Raw genomic sequence first — 14,050 nt, forward strand, 5'->3', positions numbered from 1 at the left:
GGATCTTTTGCCCACACAGCCACTCTGAGTCACCGCAGGCACATATGGGGTTGTGTTGTGTCAACTACGCACACAATTACTGGTGTGCGTATGTATTCATACATACGTACAAACATATATGTACATCCACTTAGCCTCTCATCAGGGCCTTTCCCCTCATGATTTAATTCAATACAAAAACACTGTTTTACATGTACAAATACATCTATAGCTTGTCTCTGAGTGCCTGAAGCTAATTGTGGGTAATTTGCATTTTGAGTACCTAATTTAACCCTTAGGGGCCCACCATGGATCTTCTTTTGTCTTTTTCAGAGGGAGATGGTGATCTTTGGGGGGAGACAGCAGGTCAGCAGTCCATGCCATGCAGAAGTGGTATACATTAACTGAAATCAGATCATTTTAGGATGCGATGCAGCACTGTGTGTCAAGTTTTCCTAGTCATAAAACTGTAGTAACCCTCAACATAATACAATGTTGTACACAATACAACATTAAGACAGAGAAACACCATAGAAAAATCCATGCTGTAATTTGGCATTAAAAATATTGACATTTTGAGATGTCTGTAACAACTGCATTTTCAGTGATTGGATGATGAGAACTTCATTCTGGAAATTGCTCATAAAACCCTCGTACAGTTTGTGGCTGTACAGTTTCATGGCATTGGAAATTATCCTAAAGGTCACAACAGGTCATTTTAAACAGTGATGAGAAGTTTCAAAAACTGGGCTCACTACTATGAAATGGCCACTATGGGGACTAACATCATCAAACATGAATAGCATTCATGTCAGTTTTCCATTCAAATCCAATTTATGCAATTCCAAGACTGTTTAGGAACACCACTATGCAGACATATTCAAATACACAGTTTGTAGAGTATGCACAAATAATATATGTACACTGCATGCAAAAAAGCTGTGAAGATTTTGCCAAAAACTTAAGGGGATGAGCATGAGGTGGGCATGCCTGCTTTTTAGGTATTCATAGAAACCATTTTCATTCAGATTTTTTGAGGTGAGAGGTCAAAGGTCCACACTAAAAATGTCCATGCCAGTTCTTCCCCCAACAAAATTTTGCCCTACAGTAGGTTGTCTAGTTTATATGCTGCCAAGAGCGTGCCTGAAAAAATGAGCATGCCTCAGCCTCTTGTATGTTAGCTGAGACTGACAGCAATCCCACGGCTCTCTGAGGGTGAATGCAAATTTGCCTTAGTGAAAAAAATCCAGAGGTATGTATATTCTGCATAATGGGACCACCGGAGGAGCAATTCTATTCTAACAAAGCTGAAAGGATGGAAGTAGTACAAAATAATATATTCTGGCCTTGTGATAATGGGTTTTTATTATGGGGGTTGAATCAAAGTAGACTGTTAGGTCTGTCCTATATTTCTATACGGATTCCTCATGTCCACGTTAGCTTCTGCTAAATCAGTTTGCAGATCTAGATTTGAGGATTTCTTTCATAGAGACAAACATGCAGATAAATGGTAATCTACTAGCTCCCCTGTGTCTCAACCATGTGGACACCATCAACCCCTCATTAGACCTAGTTATGAAAGCAAACAAACTAATATTTTTTTGCATTTCTGAAAATGATGGTGTCATTGTACAGGACAGTAGAAGACTAAAAATATGAATAAAAAATACCTGATTAGTTTTTCTGATATAAACAGATAAAAGAAAAATAAAAGAGCTTAATACTGACAAATTTACAGTTGTGCAGCAGGCTACATGCAGAGAGACATTTTTATGAGCATAGTAAATACTCAGATACCTCCAGTGTAGAGTGATACTACAAGGCTTCACATTTACATATTAATATGTACCGTATGTATTTACATCGGTAATGTGTGTTCCGATAAATATTCTTTAGATATGTGGGTTGTTGAAGCATTGCATTAGTAGGTTGCAGAGAGCCAAGAGTTACTTGAGGGATTTTGAACTTGAGCGTCATAATCTCTCTTACTTGCTATTTCTGTCAGGAGGTTTATTGTTTCATGGTGATAACAGGAGGTGTTGATCTCTCAACACACTTGTGTTAATATATTCAATTTCTACACACTGCATTGAGCCATTTACTAGCTGCAAGGTTGCAAATACTTTGCAGCAACGCATAGTTGCCCAGTCCAGTGCTAAATTAAACACACAAGCACATGTGTGCTCACAGGCAACACCACAAATCCCTCCATAGTCACAATTACTGCTCTCATCAGAGTATATATTGCAGCTGCAACTGTGAAGGTGTCAAAAGACTGATTGGCTGAAAGTGTGCTCCCTACTGGACCAATTGGCTGTGTTATCTCGCCTCGCTTGCTAGGTGACAGATTTTATATTACTCCCATACACAGGCTGCTGTATTACACTGCCTGGATGTAGGCTTTGAGAGCTAGCCCCCTCATGTCTTTACACACCCCCACTCACACAGGGCTCAGCGCTTGATAGGCATGAAATAGCTCCACTGCTGAGATTGCTCCTTAGTTCATGGAAACAGTTTAGCTTATATGTGCGCACAGGTACAGATGCATACAGGCATAACATGCAAGCAGGTGCAGATGACCCATTATATTCACAGATGTATTCATGTATTTATGTATGCATGCCTGCAGGGCTGCATACTCACACAACCACAGGCACATGCAGAATGCTTTCAGAAGAGACAGAAGAATGATGGTTGTGAGGTTAGCATTTATTTGTTTTTCTGTGGAACTTTATATGTTGTGTCTCAGAAGCAATGCAAAAGGTGAATGGATGTCCTCTGGTGCTACAGGCCTGCGGGATATTACAGTGCATGAGATAACATGGTGGATGTGAGGAGGGGAAATTCCCCCTGTGTTGTATTGGTTAGTTGCCACATTACTGAGATGCTTCTTCAGTGACACTCAATTTATGGCCTGCAAGCCAAATGTGGCCTGCTTATAGGGTACCTGGTGGCTCATCATCCATATTCTGGTTCACAACCAAAATAAAATGGTTCACACTAGTTGAGTTATTTTTTTGTACTTTGAATGTAAATAAGGTGCAACAATGCATAAAAAGCATCAATATAGATATAGATTTGTTGCAAATTAATAAACTTTTGTGCTCTACTTAGTCTTAAAATGATGATTGTCAGATTAAATCAAAATTAACTATAGTGTCCAGGGGAATCACATTCTTGCTGACTTTTATCACACTCAGTTCGTTCACATGCACAGTTGGGCAGAGCTACGGTTACAGCATGATTAGTGTATTTAATTGTGCTACTGTGCTTGTCCCCAGTATACAAGCACATCCAGAGAATCTATTTATTGATAAAATATATCCACTGTGAAATCGAGGGAAATCTGTCCGCGATCTCATAATTGATCTTGATAAAGGCCAGCGCCGCCGCAAGGGGCATGTATTCTAGCACAGTGTCACAGTTATTTTTACAGTCAGATGTCTCTGCCGAGCAAAGTTTTTTAAAACTTAAAGCTTATTAAAACATACCTACCTTCAGCAATGTTACAAGATTGTCTTAATGGTATTGCTGTCATTAGTATCAATGCAGTATCAATCAATGTCATGTAATAATCTAATTATGACCTGGCAACAGGTAATGCAGACGTGTACCTCTGTAGAGCAGCAGCTGAAAAATGCCTGTTATTCTGTCTGGGAACATACATGGAGAGTTTATAAAATTTGTAATTTTTCTTCTGTTATGTGTGAGTCTAACAATGAAGCAATATGCTGAGTGCCCCTACATGCCAGCAGCAGCCCTGATAACAAACAATCTATTTGCAGGCTAATAAGAGCTGTCTAATAATGCTTACGATCTGTTATTTCACCAAAGAAAATGTGAACTTTCAGCATTAATGTGCTGCTGCATAAACTTGTCTGTCACCTGAATTTAATGTCCCCACGTGGGTTCTGATGATGCACTGATGATGTAGGATGACAAGCACCAAAACTCTCCAATCCAAAACTACAGGTATGAAAGCACCCTAAGCGGACAGCATCCATACTTATTATTGCTTCATTTTCTCCTTTCATCATTCTTTTTTTAAATGGAGGGACATGTGTAATAAAACAAGAGGTGGTTAGTGTAAGATCAGAAATAGCAGGAGGACAGTTAAAAGACTATCTACTGTAGAGTTTGAGTGTGATTAATTAGTGTTTTTTTCCCTCACTCGGGGAGCTGAAGGCAACTTCATGACTCTAATTTTTCACCCTCCATTATTATCAAATCTTTATTATAACATGTACATCATTAATCACCATATACACAACTTGCTAGTTTTCATCTTTGAAGAGCTTTTTCTGATGTTGCTCCCTGAAGCGGTTTAGTCAGTGCCTTGCTTGCTCTGTATTTCTTGCTGTAACTAGCAGCTCTTGAGCTCGCTCTCTCGGTTTGTCAGTTGTCAGTCTGACATTTTCCCACCCTGTAGAAGCCACAGTTTTTGCCCTGGAGGCTGTAATATGGCATAGAGGTCAAGTGTGTGGTTGTGTTTGTGTTCGTGCCAATTGGCAAAAGGGGGCTGGGTGTTATGGCAAGAAATGTCCTGTAATGAAAAGGCGGATATCTTCCAAATGGATTCACAAACTTGCACAACATTGGCCATGAGCCAAAGGCCATCTGATAAAAGTGTCCATGCCAACTGACATAAGGGATTGGAGGTTCACTGGGAGTGGCCTATAGCTAAAAGGTGCATAACTTCTCAACGTATTCATGTAACATGCTCAAACTTTGATAAAGACACACATGAACAAATAGACAGACTTACATACACTGTGTTGTAGGGAGGGATCATTGGACTACGTGTTTTTGAGGCTGTGTGTGAGTGCATATGCGTGTGAATTTTCATTCCTTGTTTATTTTATTTTTCTTTTTGCATAAAGCTTTCACATCATACATGACTTGACATCTGTGACATTTCAGGTTGCAAAATTCTTTACTGATGTGGATGGCATAAGTGTTTCATGGTTGGTATCTCAACAGATCTGTTTCAGCATTTTAGATGTCTTTTTTTTTTAATCATCGCAACTCTCTCCCTCTCTTAATTACTAAGTCAATTAGATATGGAGAGATAATTAGTCCACGAAGCATGATGATTATCTACAGATGGCTCTCTTTTCCTCTCAAGTAAAGTCATTAGCATTTCAGCCTTTTTACCGGTAGAAGATTTTATGCACATATTTTATTGGAACTTTGTATTACTGACTATGAATGTGTATGCTGGATTCTCTCCCCTGAAATTACACCTTTACAAACTGAAGTCCACAAAATATGATGTTTTTCTACTGTACATCTCCTCTTTTCTACATCCCTGCCAAATGACGTCTGACAGGACTTGGCCCATTTAATCCCTCTGATAATGTAAATTCAGCAAAGATTTGTAGAGGGGTGGGATGAAATCTCAGGCTGGAGATGTTTAGAGGAGAGCACAAGAAAAACGAGTCAGCAGCAACTATGAGTGCAAAAAGATTTCTGCCATGATTTTGCCAAACTTGGCGGACCCTCAGAGTTAAATATGTGATTGATAGTGATGAATGTGCAGAGTTGCAGAGAGTTTTCATGTTTTAAAGATGATGGCATGCCAGTGGGAGATAAAAAGAGGGCGAGTGGATTGGGAGATTGTTAGACTGTGTGAGAGGAGAGGAGGGATCTATGCATGCTTACTGCAAGACCAATATGTGCTTTGAATGATTAAAAAAAATGCATGCTTTTGTTTTTAAAGTGTTCAAGCACTTTCGGTTGGTTATTTACCAACAAAGCCAAGAAGCTGAAAATCAGGATGACACAAGCAGGCTTCATAGTGCTCCAGTAAAATGTTACAAGTTGAACTCTTTGCTTTCAAAATATTGCAATAATTTTAAAATCACTGAAGGTTCATATTTCCACTGTATTTTTAAATGCTCTCTTATATATGTGTTCTGGATCAAAGAGTGTGAAGAAACTGACACTCTTTTTTAGAAGAACTGTCCCTTGAGCCCATTTTACACATGCTTTGAATACAGTGCTTCTTTCTAGAGCAAGTATCCTGGATGTGTTCGGTGGGTTTCTGTCCCTGTAATTCCACATTAGATTTGGAGTGTTATGGAGCTGATCCCTTTAGCGCTTTAAGCTTTTGGCTCAAGAACAAACCTGTTAAGTTTTTTTCACATTTAGGACCCTTTTCTGGACAATATTGGACATGAAGGGGACTAAGGAGGCCCATGGGAAGTACCTAACCCTCTGGTGCAAAGTAAGCGTATGTGTCCACACAGCATTTTTCTTTAGCTGAAAAGTGGTGGCATGGCATCGGGGAGTGCACAGGGTTTTGTTTCTAAGACAACAATATCTTGACATTACTTTTGCTACAGAACGTTAGGTTATCAAAAGGCTGACTACAGTTAACAACAAGCTTACAATCTGTACCGTGCTAAAGCACAACACTCACCAGCAACATTCAGTGTTCAGCTGATCTTCTTCTGCAAATGGGTTTTTCTGTCTTTATGTAATACAGCACAGGACAGACAGTAGCTAAAGAAGCAGCAGTGACAATACCAGTGACTCTGAAAAGCTTTAAGCACACTGAGTGGCTGCACAAAACAGCCGTAGTGCTCTGCAGCCTCATATGCTCTTTCCTCATAAGGAACAATTGAAAAAAGATGTTGGGACTCATAAATAACATGCTATGTGGACATAGACCCTAAAAGGGCAATAAAAAATGATAAAGACAGAGCTAATGTGATAGAAACCGACAGAAAGACAGTGACAGAGAAAGATTCAGACAGGAGTAAATAGAGTTATGAGGATAGTGGTCAAAGAAATGTGACGCACAGTAAGGGAACTGCTGCTGTCATCTCCAGAAAGTGTGAAGTGTTATTATAGACAAGCAATATTTGTTGCCAGAACTTGGGCAATGACAATAAAGCCCTTGCAGGTAACGGCCAATATCCCAGGAGCTCTGGTGTAACCAGCAGATATTTCCTCTTCATTGTTTACAGTTTGAATAGCACATAAACCAATGTCTTGAAATCATTTTCGGATAATCTCGACAGTGTTTAATATAAATTCATAATCTATGTGTGTCAGTAGGTGACCACAGGGGGTTCGGATGTTTTTCGGACTACCGACGGAAACCAAAATGCTTCCGATAACAAAATCTTGTCCTGTTGCCTGAAGATTTTGCATACATATGCAGGTGTTTGTTTATAGAAATTAGAACTTTGGTGATTACTTTATCATTGTATCCTACTTATATCTGGAGCTCAGGTGGCCTTAGGCATGCACTCCCGCTTCCTCTTTGTCCCTCTCTCCCTGCCTCATTCAGTCTCTCCAACACACACACACACATACACACACACAAACAGACTGTTTTGCACCCGACAGAGAAGTGTGTCAGATTGTCTCTTGTGGCTTATAACTGTTTGTCTGTATTGTAAACAGCAATTCAGTGTTCATTTTCAAATTGGTCACAAAAGTAAAACCAATCCCTCTGGAAGCCATCCACAAAACCATAAAAGGAAAAGTACACCCAGAATTAAAACACTGACTAACATTGACCGTTCTTGCAAGGGCAGCCAAGTAGTAATTTATTTCTGTTATTTGTTAGCTTCCATAAAAAAAGAGTGTCCGAAGCTTTATTCTATTAGCGATGACCCATTACTGCAAGCTCTAAAAGGCAGTTAAACAGCATTTCCTGGGGCAGTGGTGGTTAACACCGTCTCCTCACCACAGGAGGGTTTTTGGGTTAAAACCTGCTTGTCGACTTGTGTGGTGTTTGCACGTTCTCCTTATGTTAGTGTGGGTTTTCTCTGAGTTCTCTAGCTTCCCCCTGCAGTCCAAATACATGCAGGTTAGGTTACTTGTAGACTCTAAATTGCCCTTTGGTGTGTATGTGAGTGTGAGTGGTTGTCTGTCTCTATGTGTCTCTCTGTGATAGTCTTGCAACCTGTCTAGGGTGTACCCTGCCTCTCACCCAGTGTCAGCTGGGATAGACTCTAGCCCCCAGACCCCCAGACCCTGTAAGTAATTACAGATAAACAATAGATGAATAGAATTTTTCAAAATCTGCTGTGACAAGTGCTTCACAGAAATCCAAAAATGAATATAACACACATATCAAAGAAATAAGAAATCAGGCCAGCATGAAGGAAAGAAATAAGCAACACTATTGAAAGCAATCAGCTGAAAGGATGAAGGAACCTTGAAATAAAATGTCTTACTGAAAAAAATGGTCTTGATCAGAAAAGAAAGTTGAATTTTTTATTTGTAATCAAGATGCCATTGTCATGTATACACAACAACCGTTATCCAACCACCCTACTTGTAAAATATGTACCAAAATATTATAGTGTATCAGTCTAGCGAAACATAAAATGATGATATGGTAAAGTGCCTCAATTAACAAAAACTTTAGTCATAAATCTCATGATGAGATTGATAAATGAGGAAAGGGCAATTTGTCACCCAACCAGAGTCTTGACTTTTAATGTGTTATCGCCAATTACACCCAACTGTCTAGTAATAACTAATCTTGTTGAAAATGCAGACTCAAAGCATCATCCTGAGAACTGATGTTTCCCCCCAGTACTAGTGGAGGAGGTAATGGGTGAATCAGTGACTGTGGTGATGACTGTTGACATGCAGGATGCAGGAGAGAGAGAAAGTGTGTGTGTGTGTGTGTGTGTGTGTGTGTGTGTGTGTATGTGTTTTGGCAGATGAAGGGAGAGGATGATATTGCCATAGTACCAAGGGTATTGGAGAAAGTCATTACTGTCCATCATCAGGCAAATGAAGACATGTTTAACTGGAGATGAATAGCCTCATTGATGGGGAAGGCTTGTTATGGTAGATCTGTTTGGAAAAGCGGCCACAGGGGGTTCATATTTCAATAAATATTTGATGTGTGAGGACAGCTGTATTAGTGTGTGTGTTTTGTGTGTGGGGGGGTTGGTAATTTATATGTGTGGCTATAAGCATATCCATGAAGACCCAATTGAAAGGGGTTTTAAATGAGAGAGAAGATCACTTTCTCACTCCTTCTCCCAAGTGGATGAAATCTTATTTTCTTCTTCTCTGCATCATTCTCTCCATCTCATCTATTATCCTCTTCACTGCTGTTCTTTTATCCATCTTGCAATCTATCCCTGTGAAAGCTGAGTGAGGGGATGCATTGTGTAGGTTCAGCAGTACCCGTGCCAACGTGAGCTGATCTGGGTAAAGTAATTTGTTCCTTTATTACCTCAGTTAACATAGGTCAAACAGTGAGCAGAAGAAAGTACACTCAGCTATAAATGCTGAGAAACATAACCCACCAGCACTCCATTTGCAACAAAAAGTGCTCTGTCTGAATGGATTGTCAGGTGCAATATCACTCATCACAGTGTGCCGTTTTCTGCTTTGATAGGTGATCTGTCCGTGCTCTGCTCTGGCTCCCACCAAGCTCTCTCTTTAGGCCTGAAATAGAGGTCTCCTGTATCATAATCATTCATGGTCGTGGCTGGGAAACAGCGACGTCATCATTAATCCCCTTCGGGGCAGCCAGTGCCTGACTCAGCGCCTCTGGTCCCCATGATCTAAATTCAGAAGATTGCTGTGAGTGTAGGCCTGTACTTTAAACTTTTTAATTAGTCTGTTTTGGGCAAGAAAATAAAAACTTTTACCCATGCTTTTTTTTTTTTTTACCTGACTTTAAGTCTTGTCCTGCACATATTTGCTAAATGGCAGCAAGATTTCAGTTGAACACACTCATGTCTTTAAACAGTTAACTTTTAAGATGGAGACCATGGAAAGAAACTGATGCAAACACGGGAGGAACATGCAAATCCACATATATATAACAGCTGTAGAACTCAAAGCCAGTACCACAGTTTAAGTGAAATGAACGTATACAGAATGAGGCTTTAACTAAATTCATAGATAATCATCTCTTGGTGCTGTTTCTGAAGAAAGTTATTCCTGTTGTTGTTCAAGAGCACTTTGTCTAAAATGTACAGTGTCCTTTGTGGATATTTTGAAAGTTACAGAGGATCTACTGCATCATCCAGAATCGATTTTCTGTGGGTGGCTTGATTTTTATGCCCAATTAACTATTCTGATATTCAAGGATACAGAGGTGACATATCAGCAATGCATATCTTAAATGGTTTTGACAGGTGAGCAAAAATGAAAGATTGCTGACAGCTGTGAATAATGTACTCTTGAATCAATACACAAGGACTCAGCCTGTAAATTGGATGCTTTTAATGAGGCCATGCGTGTGCTTTTAATACAAACTAAGAGAGACTTCAAATGTGAGAAATTCAATTACTTAAATAGAGTTGGTGAAGGTTTAAAAGGTGAATGAATCTGCGACGCCGTTGTTTTATTTTAATGCAGAGATCTATATGAACTATCAGGGACCCTTGGAATCTGATGTTCAAAGGTTTGCTAATGATTGCAAGACACAAAGATGTAAAGAGCAAAAGGCTTTGAAAAGAAAACAATATGTATTATAACCCATGAGACTCAAGACACAAAGATTATGTTTAGTTTTCTGCTTTTTTTCCTGATAAAAACTGTAATGTTCAGCATTGTGTGTGTGCTGTATTGTTCAAGGCTTTGCTGGGACATGAGTACGCAACTTGCTTTTATTTAAGGTGTACACAATGTGAGCCAAAGAAGTTTCTTCTATTCTCTGCTTCTTACAGTGCAATAAAAATAGCAAGTTTGAAAATAAAATGATGACGTTGATTTTAATTTTAAGATCAGTTCTCAAGTTTTCTCTCGAAATAAGGTTCTTGAAAAAGTGCAAACATAACAAATTCTAAACTGTGCCACCTGTACTGTCTACAAGCTGATGAATTGGAGCAGTGGTTTTAGCTTTGCACCTGCTCAAAACGTATCTGCTTTGCGTGTGTGTGTGTATGTGTGTGTGTGTGGTTGTGGTTGTCTAATGGCCTCAGTTTAGTCATCAGTCCATGGTGCTCTCACAGGAGGGTAACATGACAGGACAATAACTGTTCCTCGTGCTCGATTGGACATGGCAGGGATCTGCCAGTCCACCCACAGTAATGAAACAGACAGGAAGGACAACCTCTGCTGTATATCTGTAATCTGAAACTATGCCTTTCACTTTGTCAAGTTGAGTACCTTTCAGTCAATTATTTATTTATTTATTTATTTTGCATGATGCACAGCTTTACAGTTTTTTCTTTCACTCTCACTCTCTTCAGCCTCATTTTCAGGTGCCACAGGTGGCTGTCTGAAGTGAAAAAAAAGTCAGTCGTTTTTCCACCAAAAACTTTTAGTATAGGATCCTTAGAACTGGTTCATAACTCATACAGACGTGTACCTAAACCCTAGATCTGTTTAGAGTTTTTACTAGATATTGATAGCTGCATCACTGCTGATCATCCACAGCACTGTGTTGCACACTGATATTTTCATCACAATAAAGAAAAGGCTGAGGCATTTGAAGTCTCTGTTGGAAAGAATGTTTCTGCTGGCACCACCCAAAAGTTTTGACAACAGAAACTCAAAAATGACCATGTAAAATGAACTGAGCCAGGCTGCTTGATGGAAACAAGGCTCAGCTATCCAGCACCATATGGCAGGAGGACGAAATTAGCAGCTAGCTGGTGAACATAGTGGATTATTTCGAGCCAGGTATCTCCCTCATGAGATTGTGGAGACCAAAACAGAGCTAGAAGGAGAGTTAGTGGTGGAAAAGTAAAGACTGCAAATGAATGTTGCTCGTGCTAGATGTGCAAAACCATGTACTAATATCATTGCCATATAAGCTTAAATGAGTAAATGAAATATGCATGCTAGCAAAAAATAATAGCAATAGCAGCAACAATAATACAAGTTATAATTGAAATTCCAATTCTTTTTATTATGTATGTATTAATTCCAGAGGGGATATTCAAGGTTGATGTTGTGGGTTAATGAGGTTGCAAAGGCAGGCGTGGTTTTTTAGAAGGACAGGTAATTAATTTACATATATAAGTATGCATGTCTGTACTGTGTACAACAAAAAAGCCTAATGATTAGCAAAGACAGTGTGTGGTTAATGGCACAGTTAGTGAGGCTATTAAGCTAATAAGATACATTCAATGTCTGTAGTAAACAAACAAACACACACACACACACACACACACACACAGGCACACTTTATCACCCTCCTGTAGTAAACAAATTGTTACTTTCCTTTTCAGAAATATTTTTGTTTTTTTTCCATTTTATTTTTGTTTCCAATTTATTTGCCCATTGGCATTGATGTTTTTTCATTAGTGTCTCTTCCTCTTGTTTTTATTTCTCTATCCATCACTCTGTTACTGGCTGTTTGTTCTCCTTCTGGCTGACTGAAAAGTAACATTAAAGGGCTGATAACCATTTCCTTCCACATCTAGGCTTCGACATACATACACAATAATTTACACTTGACAGGAGGATGTCAGTGTCAGAGCATCTACCTGGAGGTCTGGTAGATTGAAATTCAATTTCCTGTTGTGGAGAAATCAGACGGACTGTCAAGTTGTCATGTGATTATCCAAGCCAAAGTCACATCCACCCTCTAGTGAAAATGAAAAGCATGCTTATTTGCTTGACTGTCGCCTTAGCTTATTTGTCGATTCTTATCCTTTAATTGTGCCCCGACGTCCGTAATGTGAGGCACTATTCACATTCAGTACAAACCTGTACCTTTTTGTTGCTTTACTTTATCTGTAATAACAAAAAGTTATTTTTTTAACAAGCTTTAGGGCTGATGTAGTAGACAAGAAATGTAGTCTTTTTTCTCTGCTTTTTTCTAATGAGTTAATCTTTTGTCTCTGTCATTCTGTCTGCTTTTGTGTGTGTATGTGTGTCCGCTCTTCTAGCAAAGATATTAGACTATTAATAAAATCATATAAAAAAGAAACTAGACCAGATACCAAAACTATTGTGGTAGGCCACAGCTGCAGGGATAGTTTTGGCTCGCTTCTGCCTCCTGTCTGAGCTGAACAATGACTGCATGGAGCTCCAAGACACTTTTGCCTTACTCTCTAAAATTTGGCACCAATGGATTTAACATAAATTGGTTCTTGACAGTACAGACTCAATTCAGTCAGTACCCAGTACCCAGTCATCTGGTCATCTATGAGATCCCTTAACCTCTTTGATTAGATGTGTGTATTTTGCCTACACAAGGTAGGGATGCAATGATTAATCAACTAGTCTTTTGATTAGTTAACCACTGTTAAATTAATCACCAAATAATGTAATAATTGCTTAATTGCTTTGAGTAATTAAAAAAAATGGACAAAATGGCAATGACTCTGACATTTCTCTTCAATTTTCTGGACCACATAACCAATCAATTAATCTAGATAATAACTCACAGATTAACTGACAATGGAAATAATCAATAGATATGTTATTTACAAGAGATGTGATTCCTTTTTATCTGTTTTTGCAGGAACCTCGGAAAGTCAGGACTCAGAGTATCTTGCTTAGGACTGGGTGAGTAGACTCTTGTTGTCACAGCCTGTAATGCATTTCTCCCACAGGTCTTACTTAGCAAACAACAACACCAATTACATGGACTAAACGAATAATATAATGAAAAAACAGACACCATCTTAAAAAAAAAATCTGTCTATGTTGTATTCTGTGTAATGCTTGTAGTGATAGATGAGTTTGCATTAAATCATTTACACACTTAATTAAGTCATATGGTGAAACTTGGCAAAAGAAGAACAAACAACATTAAATTCAGAACTTGGCAGGGAATTAAACTATTAAGTCAAATCCACTGTGACTGTATAATTCCCCTGCATCTTGCTTCATATGGACACACTTACACAAACACGCACACACAGGTCTAAACTACAAACCTACATACTTTACAAATAATACCTCCTTAATAATAATACAGTTGACCATTTTAATCAGGAAGTAAGTTTCTGTGTGTGTGTGTGTGTGTGTGTGTGTGTGTGTGTGTGTGTGTGTGTGTGTGCATCATGCCTGAACTCATAAGAAGTAAAAGTAAAATTGTAATATAATTAATTTCTAACAATATCTTGAAAGAAATAAATTATTTAGGCAATTTAGTTTGAGTTGTAGTTGATCACCAGGACTG

The 14,050-nt window shown here is 38.8% G+C and overlaps 1 protein-coding gene across 1 annotated transcript in view; it reads left to right on the forward strand.

The window, feature by feature from the left end:
* Positions 1–14,050, forward strand: part of kcnab1a (potassium voltage-gated channel subfamily A regulatory beta subunit 1a) — a 74,345-nt gene that overhangs the window by 23,984 nt on the left and 36,311 nt on the right. The window contains exon 2 of the mRNA XM_042487339.1: positions 13,388–13,431. Within this exon, the coding sequence (XP_042343273.1) occupies positions 13,388–13,431 (44 nt within the window). The remainder of the gene's footprint in view (positions 1–13,387; positions 13,432–14,050) is intronic.

This window comes from Plectropomus leopardus, chromosome 5, assembly GCF_008729295.1.
Source record: "Plectropomus leopardus isolate mb chromosome 5, YSFRI_Pleo_2.0, whole genome shotgun sequence".
Lineage (NCBI taxonomy): Eukaryota > Metazoa > Chordata > Actinopteri > Perciformes > Serranidae > Plectropomus > Plectropomus leopardus.